Source organism: Carcharhinus amblyrhynchos, chromosome 6, assembly GCF_965287045.1.
Source record: "Carcharhinus amblyrhynchos chromosome 6, sCarAmb.v2.hapA, whole genome shotgun sequence".
Classification (NCBI taxonomy): domain Eukaryota; kingdom Metazoa; phylum Chordata; class Chondrichthyes; order Carcharhiniformes; family Carcharhinidae; genus Carcharhinus; species Carcharhinus amblyrhynchos.
Genome location: NC_137329.1, coordinates 48,500,124 through 48,513,411, shown reverse-complemented (window position 1 = coordinate 48,513,411; position 13,288 = coordinate 48,500,124). Strand labels below are relative to the sequence as shown.

The 13,288-nt window shown below is 38.4% G+C and overlaps 1 protein-coding gene across 4 annotated transcripts in view; it reads left to right on the top strand.

Moving 5' to 3' along the window:
- The window catches only part of cars1 (cysteinyl-tRNA synthetase 1), a 70,756-nt gene that overhangs the window by 36,826 nt on the left and 20,642 nt on the right, over positions 1 to 13,288 (top strand). For all 4 annotated transcript variants that reach the window (XM_080190420.1, XM_080190422.1, XM_080190421.1 and 1 more), the window contains 5 exons: positions 1,046 to 1,149; positions 6,601 to 6,698; positions 10,128 to 10,317; positions 12,116 to 12,184; positions 13,017 to 13,098. In XM_080190420.1, coding sequence (XP_080046546.1) covers positions 1,046 to 1,149; positions 6,601 to 6,698; positions 10,128 to 10,317; positions 12,116 to 12,184; positions 13,017 to 13,098 — 543 coding nt within the window. The remainder of the gene's footprint in view (positions 1 to 1,045; positions 1,150 to 6,600; positions 6,699 to 10,127; positions 10,318 to 12,115; positions 12,185 to 13,016; positions 13,099 to 13,288) is intronic.

Below are 13,288 nucleotides of genomic sequence, written 5' to 3'. Positions count from 1 at the left end.
CTGTCAAGATATACATGTGTAATGGCTACTTTTTTAAAATTAATTTGAGATGTGTCCAGCATATATTGCCATTGAGAAGGTGATAGTAAGCTGCCTTCTTGAACTGCTGCGGTCCCTAAGATGTAGATGCACACACAGTTCTGTTAAGGAGGAAATTCCAGAATATTTACCAGCAACACTGAAGGAACGGCAGTATATTTCCAAGTCAGGATAGTGAGTGATTTGGAGGGCAACCTCTAGATGGTGGTGTTTCCAAGTATCTTCTGCTGTTGTCCTTCTATATGATCGTGGTTGTGGGTTTGGAAATTACTGCCAAAGAAATCTTGGTGAGTTCCTACAGTGCATCTTGTAGAAGGTACCACTGTTTGTCCCTGCTGGAGTCATCAAATCTTTATAGCAGGTGTAGCAGTCAAGTAGACTGCTTTGTCCTGGACAGTAACAAACTTCTTGAGTGTTGTTGACGCTGCATTCATTCAGGCAAGTGGAGAGTGCTCTGCTACACTCCTGACTTGTGCCTTGCAGATGATGGACAGGCATTGGGGAGTTAGGAGGTAGTTACTTGCCGCAGGATTCCTAGCCTTTAAACTGCTCTGGTAGCCAGTATTTATATGGCTCGTCCAGTTCAATTTCGGGTTAATGGTAACTCCCAACATGTTGATAATGGGAGATTCAGCAATGCTAATGCCATTGAATGTAAAGGGGCTATAGTTAGATCCCCTTTTGTTAGATAGATCATTGTACTTAAGCTAAGCACCAGAAGATGGCAAAGATTATGAAGCTGTACCTAATAAAAATCACCATCTTTGACATAGGGAAGACTATTGCCAAGGAAACACAAACGCTATTCAAATGAAATATGAGTATAGTGGGGTTTTTTCAAATGTAATTTATTAATGGATGGTGTGTGATATGGGAAAGTTAATTATGTAATGAAATACCATTGAATTCCCTGCAGAAGACACAATTGTTTAAAAAGAACTGTTGATTAAATTGACTATGTTTTCTTCACTTCTCAATCTTGTCGTCTTGTGTCATGTGATTGCAGGTCGGCAACTGCGCCTAGCATTTCTCATGCACTCATGGAAAGATACACTGGATTATTCCAGCAACACTATGGATTCGGCCATTCAGTATGAGAAATTCTTGAATGTAAGTTGGCCTCATGTTCCCTCATCTTTTTGTTAAATATTTATGTAAAGTTAGTTCTCATCTTGTGGATATCTTTGTTGGGGAATTGTTTGCTTTCCCATAAGATGTTAAGGAAAACCATTAAATGCTCCTAGGTTGGGTGTAGCACAGGCTGGGTGCAAAGTCACAATGTACTGTTTCTGTTGCTCTATATTCTCCAGTCAAATGCATTGTTGAAATGGGGTGCCCACAAAATTCGTGAAAAGAAGTAAACAAATTCACACAGCTGGGCTGGCTCAGTTAATGCTATATCCTGGTAGTACGTAAGCAAATTATAAGCAAATCCTGAGTGGTGTCAGGTAAAGTATAAATGCAAAATACTACGGATGCTAGAATCTGAAACAAAAACAGAAAATGTTGGAGAAACTCAGCAGGTCTGATAGCATCTCTGGAGAGAGAATAGAGCAAATGCTTTGAATCTGGATGACCCTTTGTCAGAGCTGAAAGCAAAAATTAGACAAGATTTAGACTATGGGGAAGAGGGGTGTAATTGGACAAAGGAAATGTAAATAGTGAAGGTGAAAGGGGTAAAGTATGGTTTGTGTGAAACAGCATAAATTGACCATCAAGTTATGGTGATTACCTTTCGCAGTCCATCACTTATTCCACAAACATGCTGTTCTATTTGTGTATCGATAGCATATAACATGCACTTGGCATTATTTTTTCAGCATGCACTTGCAGGATGAGTGTTACCTACAAATGAAACTACCATTCTATATTTAATAGTACCAAAGATTAAAAAAAAACTCGATTTTATTTTGTACTTGTGTTATGTTTGCAGTACTGACGAGTTCCTGCAGATGGCAGAGTGACATTAGTGACATTTAATGGCTTCATGATTCTCTTGTCATTCTGAAAGTCTATTTTTTGAAATCTTCAAGGTCTTTAGTTGTTTATCGTTAATTAATTTTGTTAGGTTGGGAAAGATTGTTGTAATGTATATTTGGCATTTTCTGCCATGTAATGGAGAAATCGTGAGCACTTTTCCTATTGTATAATGTTTATAGCAGAGAGATGCTCTCTAATTGGAGGTGGCTATATTTCTTTTTGTTTTAAATGTATGATGTTTATTTACTACAGTTGGCAGCATTATTTTTATTTCCCTATTTTTCCTGTTTGTTTCTGGGTTGACTTCAAACTAACATTTTGTGAATATCTTTTCCAGATGTAATCTATTTTTTAGGTTAATAAACTGATGTACATTTTCTTTCTTCATGATCTTGGGCACTTTCTGTACTTGATCCTGCCTTTATAATCAATACATTATGTTATGGATAGGGGCCAGAGATTGTTCAAACAGCACTAACTTTACCAGTCACCACCCATCTGTAAACAGAAAAGCATTTTGATTTTGTTTCAATAAGTGGTGGTATATTTCCCAGTCCCTCAAATTTTGTGTGATCCTGTCCCTATGAATAAATCACAGCAAACTCAAGGTTAGTTCATTGCACATTTTCAAAAACCATGAAAAGGATGGTCTGCAATATTCCCCTCGTCACACATAAAATAAGGGGAGCTTTTAATTCTCTTGGCCCAACTCACACTGTCTGATTACGTCAATAAAGTCTGCATCAAGACTGGGTTACCATACATAACCCCTGCATAGCATTTTCATCTTCAAAATCCCAGAGTGGCCACGGTGGAATTCTGTAAGTATCGGACGTCACCCTGGGAACCCCAGAGGATGATGCCATCCTTAACACCTGAACTCATCTTTGTCAGGTTTCATTTCAAGTGAGGACTGCCCTGAGAATTTAAATAGAACTCAGTCCTTTTGATTTTGTCTTGCAGACACCAGCAAGGTGTCCAAAACATTGAGGTCATCATGACCTCTTCCACACCTGGTAACAAAGCTAGGCTTATGGACAATGGCAGATGATTCAGTGCATCAGCATTAGCTATCTGGGTCTCAGGGCAGTGCAGTAGGAGGTATTCATAAACTGCCAATAACAAAGCCAAATGCTGTATCCAAGCAAGGCAATGGCGGATACTACTTTGTCTTCCTTAAAACTCCCAGAAATTGTTTATGATCAGTTATGATGAAGTACCTACCGTAGACATATTGATGTATTTCTTTAATGCCAAAGATAACTGACTATCCCTGTTTCTCAATTTGGGAATACCTCAACTCAGCATCTGAGGAGGTCCTGGACACAACCGGCTTCTCTGTTCCATGTTTCCAGCAGTGTGCCATCACAGTAGGAATTTTAAAAAGCCACAATACTTCAAATATCAAATACCTTAAAACTTGCGTCTTTAACCATTTTTGGCTACGAGGCCTAACATCTCCTTCCATAGTTGGGTATCAAATTTTGGCTGAGAAGTCTCCTGTGAAGCTGTTTGGATACTTTTACTCCATTAAAAACGCACTATAAATGCAAGTTGTCATTGCCATGTCCACCCTTCCCCTTTCTTTGTTGGTATCTCTGCTTTCATTGCAGCAGCTCTCGTAACAGGATTCCACACCACAACCTTGTTAATCCTTCTCTCCCTGATCCAGTCCTTCTCATTGACAGGCATACTAGCCAGAATTCTCCTACTTTACCTGTGGCCAGGATTCTCTGGTCCTGCTGCAATGAATGGAGTTTTGGCTAAGTGCCAAATTCTTCATTGTCACTGGTATGGTGCCAGGGTTATGGAGGTCAGAGAATCCCATCCATTGTCTTCCGTGATGCTGTCTGCAGATCACCTAAGCATCAGGATTCCGGAATCTGAAAACATTATATTTATTTGAATTCTGTAACATTGATAAATCGAAGGTAATGAGAGCTGGGAAGTGAATCAGAGAGAAAATATATTGTCTGTGTGGAATTTACACATTTTCCCCATGTCTGCATGGGTTTCCTCTGGGTGCTCCGGTTCCCTCCTACAGTCCAACAATACACAGGTTAGGTGGATTGGACATGTAAAATTGCCCCTTAGTGTCCCAAGATGTAGGTTAAATGGGATCAGCCATGGTAAATGTGTAGATTACAGTGATGATGGTGGGGGGTGGGGGCACCCCTCTGTCAGAGATTCCTTGCAGACTCAATGGGCTGAATGGCCTCTCTTGCACTGTAGATTCTGTTAAATCTGTCATGGTTACAGGACAGCATAGAACATCCTTAAATCCAGAAGGATTTTGGTGAACTTAGGTAATAAGATTTATTCACATAAATTAGCTGGAGTATTGCTTTGCCTCAAACGCTTCTTGCGGCAATGACCATTACATATTAGGCAAAAATCAACTAAATATTTGATGTAGAGGAAGTTGTACATCTATAGGGAGAGAGGCAGGTTAGATTGGAATTGCTCTGATACAAGACCCAGCATAATGAATTGCATTGAATTGCTTCCTGCAGTGCCTTAAATGTATGTGGTACTTTTAACAACGACAGATTGGTCATACAGGCTGCAGAGATGCTGACAGTGCAGAAAATAATGAGAACATTCGATATTTGAGGGAGTGGCTATTAAATCAGCCAAAAGGACAGCTGTCTTTTCTCCTCATGCACTTTCCTATGTCTTTGTATGCCACTCTTAGTAAATTGCTCAGAAATGTCTCAAAAATACTTCACATGTCATAAATTGCTATGAAATTGAGTGATTCCTGTTAATTAGATGAATATTGGAGGATTTATGTGAAAAGAACAGCAGAGTGCTTGAAAGGATGCTGACGGTTTCAGAAGTCATGAGCACTGTGATAGTGGGTTAAGTGTTTAGGATCACAGAATGTTACAGCACTGAAACAAGTCAAGTGAAACATTAACTCAGTGCTGGAGTTCTTTTTCCCCTGAACCAACTAAACTAATTCCATTCTCATGCTTGCTTCCTCAGTGCCCTGTAATATTATTTCACAAGTATTATCTAATTTCCTTTTAAAATAATTTGACTCCATTTAAGGAATTATTTTAACCTCTTCGTTGAATTTTTTTGGTGTGAATATCTTAAATTAGTGCCCTGTCAACATCTGAATGATTAAAGAAAACAATGTATCTCTAATTACATTAACATAAACCTTTTATTGTGAAAATCTCTCTGATCAGCTCTTAATCTTCCCAACTCCAGTGAAAAAAGCATGACATAACCCCCCCCCCCCCCCCCCCCCCCCTCCAACCTACATTTCTGCCAAAGTGTATGGTGAGGTGGAGGAGCCATCGCCACCAGGGAACCTTCCTCAAGGCATCAACCTTAACAGGACTGCCAACAGGAGGGGATGGGAAATCCCATCCACTATTTCAACTGTGTCCTAAGTTAGGTTTTATATAAATTCAACATTGCACCTTGTTTTTACATGGTTTGGTTTGAAACACAAGATCAATGATTCAAAACATCTTTAACTACATGTGATGCCACTGTTGCCAATGGTTAATGAAGTGATTTTTGTTTTTATTAGATGTTTGGTTTCTTACTGGTGACAGCACAAAGAATTAACATCCATCATTATCCAAATTCTGTAGAATACATATTACAGTACGTTATCATTGAAGGTGCATTTCCTTTTCCTATTCTTAATTAGAAAATAAATATTAAATTTTATATGCCTCCCAGCTGGCCATCCTGCTGACACATTTCTGTCTTCCTACAGCCATAGAGAATTTGCCAAATTTCAGCATCATCTGTTATTGCTTCCGGTGTGAGAAATGTATTTACCCTGATCCTTTGTTTCCTGACTTTTAACTAGGCTTTGTGAAAAAGTATTCTGTAATTTTGTGCTATTGTATTTGTGTTAAGTCTCTTTGTATGTCTCTTGCATACAATGTAATGCTATGCAATGTCTCTTACATTGCACATGTAACAATTTTTATGTGTTTAATAGTGTTTTTGGCATTATGAAGCTCAGTTCTTTACCAGAACTGAAATGAAACTAACTGGCCCACATTTTCCGGATATCCTGCTCTCCTTTTTCGGACTGAGTCTCATATTTACCACTCTTGTCTTTCCCATAAACATTTATCAGGATCTTTGCAGACCCAATGATGTTTTTACTTGTTTAGTACCATTAATTTGTTCTACATCAACTCTGATGGTCCCACAATCCTATTTTCCACATCCCCAAGAAAACAGACAACATACTTCTTTAGTAACTTCTCCATTCTGTCCATAGAAACCTGACCCCTTCATCTATGTTATCTTGAGCCCTACATTGACTTTTTTTTTTGACAGTTGTGTCTATAGAAAATCACTTTTGTTCATTTTCATTTGCACTTCATAGCCTTTCTGTTCCCTTGTGTATTCTGTTCCCTTTCGTGTTTTGCTTTTCCTTGTTTCTTGCATTTTCTTGTATTTCTCCCAATTTTCATTTTGATTCTTTGTTGGTGAGCACTGGTGAGAATAGTCAGTTGAAATCCAGTGCACACAGTCCTGATGATAAAACATCCTATAGCTTACTTATCTATCCTTTTCAGAACAGTGCTGTTTGTTTTCCAGGAATTTTTCCTGAACGTGAAGGATATTTTACGGACGCCAACAGATATCACAGGACAGTTTGAGAGGTGGCGCGAAGAGGAGCTAACACTTAATAATCGGTCAGTATCAAGTCATACACTGGGGGTGGGCATGGAACAGAACAATTCAGGGAAGGACATTTTTGCAATCATACATTGCTGGGAAGGTAAATAATAATTACACAGCCATAATTATATTGATTATTAAGTGAATAAACCAGTGCATACTGTGCATTAAATCATACAAACCTAAACATATTCTGTTTAGTACTGTTGTCTGACCTTAGCCAAGGTAATATTAATTGGAGTCCATGACCTTGTGTTAAGTGCGTAGTTGACTATTAAGAAAGGATTCTCCACAGTTGACCAAACCTTTAGTTTTGCCTTCACATTATAGATCAAATCTATTATTAACACCTCTGATACTAAAGTTGCTAATGGACATGCAATAAAAGCAGGCAAAACCAAGCAATGCCCAAACCTATTTTTGTTTATTAGTCTGATTAGATGGTAGCATGCTTATTTGTCTGGTCAATTCATTCATGAGACATGGGTGTCACAGGCTGACCAGCATTTATTGTCCATCCCTGGTTGCCGAAGAGCAATTGAGAGTCAGCCACATTGCTGTGGCTCTAGAGTCACATGTTGGCCAGACCAGGTAAGAATGACAAATTTCCTTCCCTCAAGGACATTAGTGAACCAATGAGTTTTTTTCCGACAATGGACAATGATTTTATGATCATCGGTAGATTCTTAATTCCAGATTTTTTCTACTGTTTGCAAATTCCACCATCTGCTGTGGTGAGATTTGAACTCAAGTCCCCAGAACATTAGCTGAGTTTCTGGATTAATAGTACATTGTAATATCACTCGGCCTTTTGGCCTTGATGGTAATACTTCCATTCACTAAACTTTATTAATACATTGATGGTAGGAGTGAAGTATTCTTTCCCCCTAGCTAAGAATGAAGATATTGTTGATAAATGCCAGGGGAAATTCCTGAGATCTGTCAGGATGGGATCCACCACTCATTAGAATAGGTTGGGTGTGTTTTTTAATTTGATGGGTGTAACCATAAACTTGAACAGCTTGATTGAGTAGTAAATTTAATACACAAGTGGATTCTGGCACTAAGCTATGTCTATAACCTTCTATCAAATGAAGAATTTTCAAATACTGAGAGGGATCCTAGCTTCTCAAGGATATCTTTCATGCAAGTTTTAGGATACACATTTGTTCCGTAAACTAATTTTGTTTCTGGTAAGCCACAATGAAGTGGATGATCCTGTCTTTCTGAAGGACCATTACTGCCAGTGATCACCACTGGCTCTAAGACATCCAATATTATCATCAAATCCAACTCCTACATTTCCTTGCTATAGTTTTTCAAAGTGTGTGTGCCACAGATTTGAAATGTTAGTACCGTGGAGTTGAAGGGCCTTGGTTGGATGCACAACTGTGTCTTGCTTGGAAACAGTGACTAAAAGCACAGTATTATCCACTACTCCCACCTCACTTCTCCTGCCCCCTGTGCTCCCTCTATCTGATATTGTAATGGATAACTGAATTGTTAAAGCCCACCAAAGAAATAGTTTTCAACTTCATCAATAAGTCAAAAAATCTAATGTTGCCTTTCTCCACGTAGATATGTTGCATACATAGCATTTTCTCGGGGGTGAAATATGGTTTCAGCATTAATTCTCTCTCCCAGGAAGTGGACCATAGTTGATATCACAATCAAATATGATCCTAACATCTACATATGGGCACTTTCGAAAGAGACTCTGGATAATGGTCAGCAGTTGGACCCCTGACTGTATTTTCGCCATTCAAGCCCAAGGGCCAAAGGACCTCTTTCTGTGCTGTAAAACTCTATGGTTTTGGGCATATTCATGTGTTAAGCAGTTCAAGAAATCCCTATGCCTGTGTTTTGTTTAACAATCCCACTATAAAATAGCATGCATGTTTGTCTGGTCAGTTTGTTTTCTGAGTTCATAAGAAAAACATGAGATTCTTGGAAATCTTCTTTGCAGAATCTGGGATGAAAAATCCTATGCAGAACATATTCTGTAGCCCTTTAATGAACTAATGGAATAGTCTTTTCCAAATTTGTGTAGGCCTGTGCATGTGGAGTTACTTTGCATTTCACATCTTCTAGTCAGACAAAATTGAACCAAATAATATTTGGCAACTCCCTGGCATTTATAATAACGTGGACCTGCATTTACATAATACTTTCAATGCAGAAAAGCTTATTAAGAAGCTTGATAAATAGTAGATATTAAGGGGGACATAAATTTTGGTCAGATGGTTTGCAAAGATCTTAAAGGAGATGGAGGGATTTAGAGCTTGAGGGGTTTAGACAGTGAATTCCAGTAAAAAGGTCAATGATCAATCCTGGAACCAATGTAATTCAGGAAGACCACATGATAGGTGAGCAAGATATGGCTCCCGATAAGATATGAACAACAGAGTTTGTGATGAGCTGAAGCTTATAGAGGGTGGAGAATTGGCAGCTATCTAAGAGAGCACTGGGGGTGGAATATAGTTTCTGGCTTTAGTTGAAGACACTGGCTTTGGTTTTCCCACTATAAACTGGAGGAAATTGCAGCTTAATTAAGACTGGATATTACAAGTAGGCTGACTATGTAGAAGTTCTGGAGGGAATTGAGAGAGATGGAAGATGGTCACAATTTCCTTTTTTTTTCCTAATAGCAGTGTTTCCTGCTCAGATTCCTCAGAAAATTATACAAAACCATGGCCTAACAATTTATAGGTGATGGAAGATCATTTGAATTGTAATCAATGAGTTTTCAAGTGCTACCACAACTTTGTGATTAAAACACTTATATATTAAGGAAGCATACTAATGTGAACTCTTGTTTCTTTAGTCAGTATATTAGTGTGTAAATGAATATATAACTGTGGTGACTTAGACCACAAGTAAGTTGAATGCGTTGTTCAAAGAATGATCGTCTTCATATAAATAAATAATGAACTTGAACAGTAACTCAGGAGAATAATAATAACTATGTAAACAGGAGCACGAGTAAAACAGGTCTTGTGTGCATTATACTTTCTTGCTGACTGAAAAGCCTACCCAAAGCCTGCACGTGTACAGATCCCTCAATAGACACTAGTAAAACAATTACACAGGTTTCTAAGAAAACTGTACACAAACAGTAACTCTAGAATGTGGCATGTTTTGAACATACTATATTAAACCAGGCAAATAATGAGGAAAAGTCCATCTTCCATCATTACTGTCTCCCAATTTTATTTAGTGTAACTATTTGTCCCATTGTTTTATTCATCAGCATATATCCAAACTGAATTTCCACTATGTGGTATCATGGACATCTGAATTATGTCTCTCAATTTCTTAAGCCTTGTCATTTGAATTATTGATATTTCAGTTATACTTGAAAATCTTTTTAAAATGATTTCAAATGACAAGGAAATTGTGAACCAGGTAATCATTTTGCAAAATTGTTTTATTTTTAATTAAAGCTTTTATGAGAAGAAGACAGCAGTGCACAGAGCACTGTGCGATAACATCGACACCCGTACAGTAATGGAGGAGCTGCGGTCCCTTGTGAGCCAGTGTAACACATATATTGCAGCCAAGAAAAGCAACAAGCAGTTACCAAATCGCATGCTTTTGACAACCATTGCAGTGTATCTTACTGAGATGTTGAAGGTGAGATAAGGTGACGCACTGGTCATATCCACAGTTATCTGAACCTTGAGTAAAGTACTGCAAACATTGTAAATCTGAAATAAAAACAGAATTTAAATATTCAACAGGTTTCACACCATCTGTGGGGAAAAAACATAACATTTTGCATCTGACAAAGGGTCGTTGACTTGAAATATGTTATTTTTCTCTCTCCACAGATGCTCCAGATCTATTGAGTATTTCCAGCATTTCCTGTCCTTTGTTATGTGATCCTTCCTTTCTGTTACTTGGTGGTCATGTCGAAACACCTTTTCTTTTCAATTCATAAGAACATAAGGACTAGGTAATTCAACCCCTTGAACCTGATTCACCATTCAATATGATCATGGCTGATCTCATCTTGGCCTCTTCACCACCTTCCTGCCTGTGCCCTATGACCCTTCACCCAGTTACTAATTAAAAACCTATCTAGCTCTTCAAATTTGTTTAGTGTTCTATTATCCAATGCACTCTGGGGTAGAGAATTCGACAGACTCGTGACCCTTTGAGTGCAGTAATTCCTCCTCAACTCTGTTTTAAATCTACCACCCCTTAGCCTAAAACAATGGCCTTTTGTTCTAAAATGCCCAACAAGGGAAAACATCTACCTCTTGAATCTTATCAATAAGTTACCAAATACTAATAGTTTTTAAAATTAACTTTCATTTGAAAAAAGGTAACTACACCGTTAAATTTCTTCATTCCACGTCAGCCATAATAGTTTCATAATGTAGAGTTGCTGGTGTCGGACTGGGGTAGTTACAGTAAGTAGTCACGCAACACTAGGTTAAAGTCCAACAGGCTTATTTGGTAACACAAGCTTTCTGAGTATTGCCCCTTCATAAAGTGAGTTGTCTGATGAAGGGGCAATGCTCCGAAAGCTCATGCTACCAAACAAACCTGTTGGACTTTAACCTGGTGTTGTGAGACAATTTACAGTCTCATAATAGTCTTGTACGGTTTATTTCTAACCGCTTTGCATATCCATTTTGTTTGTTTTTCCAATTTTTCCCTTTTGTTGTCAAAAACACTGAAGTCCTCCTTTATGTGACCACAGAGGGCTGCCTATGATTATTTTTCATGCCTGTGCCTGGACAGGATTAGACATTGCATTCATTCGCTCTGTCAGGAAAGTGGACCATGGCTGATGTCACAGTCAAATGCAATCCTAACATCCACATATGTGCACTTTCCAAAAGAGATTATGGATAATGATCAGGGGTTGGAACCCTGTGTATTTCCCTCATTCAAGCCCAAGAGCATTGCTGCCAATTTGGCCTGATAAATGTATGCATCCACACTTGGGTCAGCGCTCGTTTGCGTGTATTAGCTCTAGAGTTATCACAGTTATCCAAGTAACATTTGGAGCGATCAAAGGAACCATAACTGATTCAATGAGCCATTCACAGTTTTACTGTACCGGCCATGTGTATTTCGACATGCATTGCTTAATCCTTCAGACAAGCATATGTTGCTGGCGGAATCAATCAAGTATTGTTGCCAATTTGAACAGCCTAATTACTGATCACTAACTATCAACTAATTCAGAACACTTGTTCTGGTGTGTGGGCCAGTATGATATTGGCCATTGAGTACTAATTGACCCAACAATGGATCTTCCTTGGGATGAAGTGCCTAAATTGATTCTGATCTGCTGGAATAGTTCTGCCTTTAACAGAGGTAAATGCTATTAATTATCATGCTCTGTTGATAGGCCTGGGAGTGGGAAATAAAAACTGGAGCTTGATTGTCTCATTGTTCCCTTGTATCAATCAATCAGATTTTTGGAGCAATAGAAGGTGAAGAACCAATTGGATTTCCTGTTGGGGGAGGCAGCCAGAATTTAAATGTAAGTGTTTATTCAGTGTCCCTTTATAAAAGCATGCAAATAAAGTTTTGTTTATCATTTTCTTTCAACACTGAATAATACTATAATGCAAGAAAAATACAATTGGAGGCTGCATACACTTTGACACAAAACCACAAGAAAGAAAGGAAAAATATGTATTTATATATAACACCTTTCATGATCTTGGGAGCACCAAAGTATCTTGCAGCCATTAAATCTTTCAAGGTGTAGTCACTAGCAGGGAATCTAACAGGAAATTTGTGCACAATAAGACCCCATAGAATGAGATAAACGTCCAGGTATTTTCTCTTTTAAGGTGTCAGTTAAGGTATCAATGTTGTCCTGAAGAATTTGTCAAATAGTGTAACATATTGTTTTATGTCCACCTGAGAAGGAAGATATTTAACACCTCATTCAAAAGGCAACACCTGCCAACCGTGCACAACTGTCAGTCTTGATTTATGCTCTTAAATCCTGGAGGGGACATGAACCTAAAAGACCCCCCGGAGGGGACTTGAACCCACAGCCATCTAACCTAGAAGCTGCTACTCAGTCAGGCCTGAAACCTATATGTTACTTTGCACCCAATCTATAGTTAATCACTGTGTAATGGTACTGCAAAGTGCTGTCACTGTGTCGTGGAATCTGAAATAGATGTCTATTTGATAGGGCAAAGAAGAGCTATCACAGTAATGGATCCAAAAAGTGGTTTAAATGTGTAACATGGCTGTCATAGATTGTTGTTGTTTAATGAAGCCAAGAGGGAGCTGTTACTCATGGATATGCTGGTCAGATTCTGCTACTTCTAACCCTTTTTGTCTTCTACATGCAGGTGGAAGCCACTGTGATGCCATACCTGAAGGTGCTGTCAGATTTTCGTGAGAATGTACGAAAAATTGCCCGTGAGAAGAAAGGTACAGAATAGTAAATTTTGCATGTCGTATTAACATAGACGCTTGACTTATGGATATCTTCCCGATGCCTAATTTGTTTAAATCACTCACAGTTACAGGTAGGTAGATATTGCAGTGTTTCAAAAGGTACACAATGACAAGAGTACTGAAGTCTTAGCATGACTTCCTTGACTTGTACTTTAAATTATTT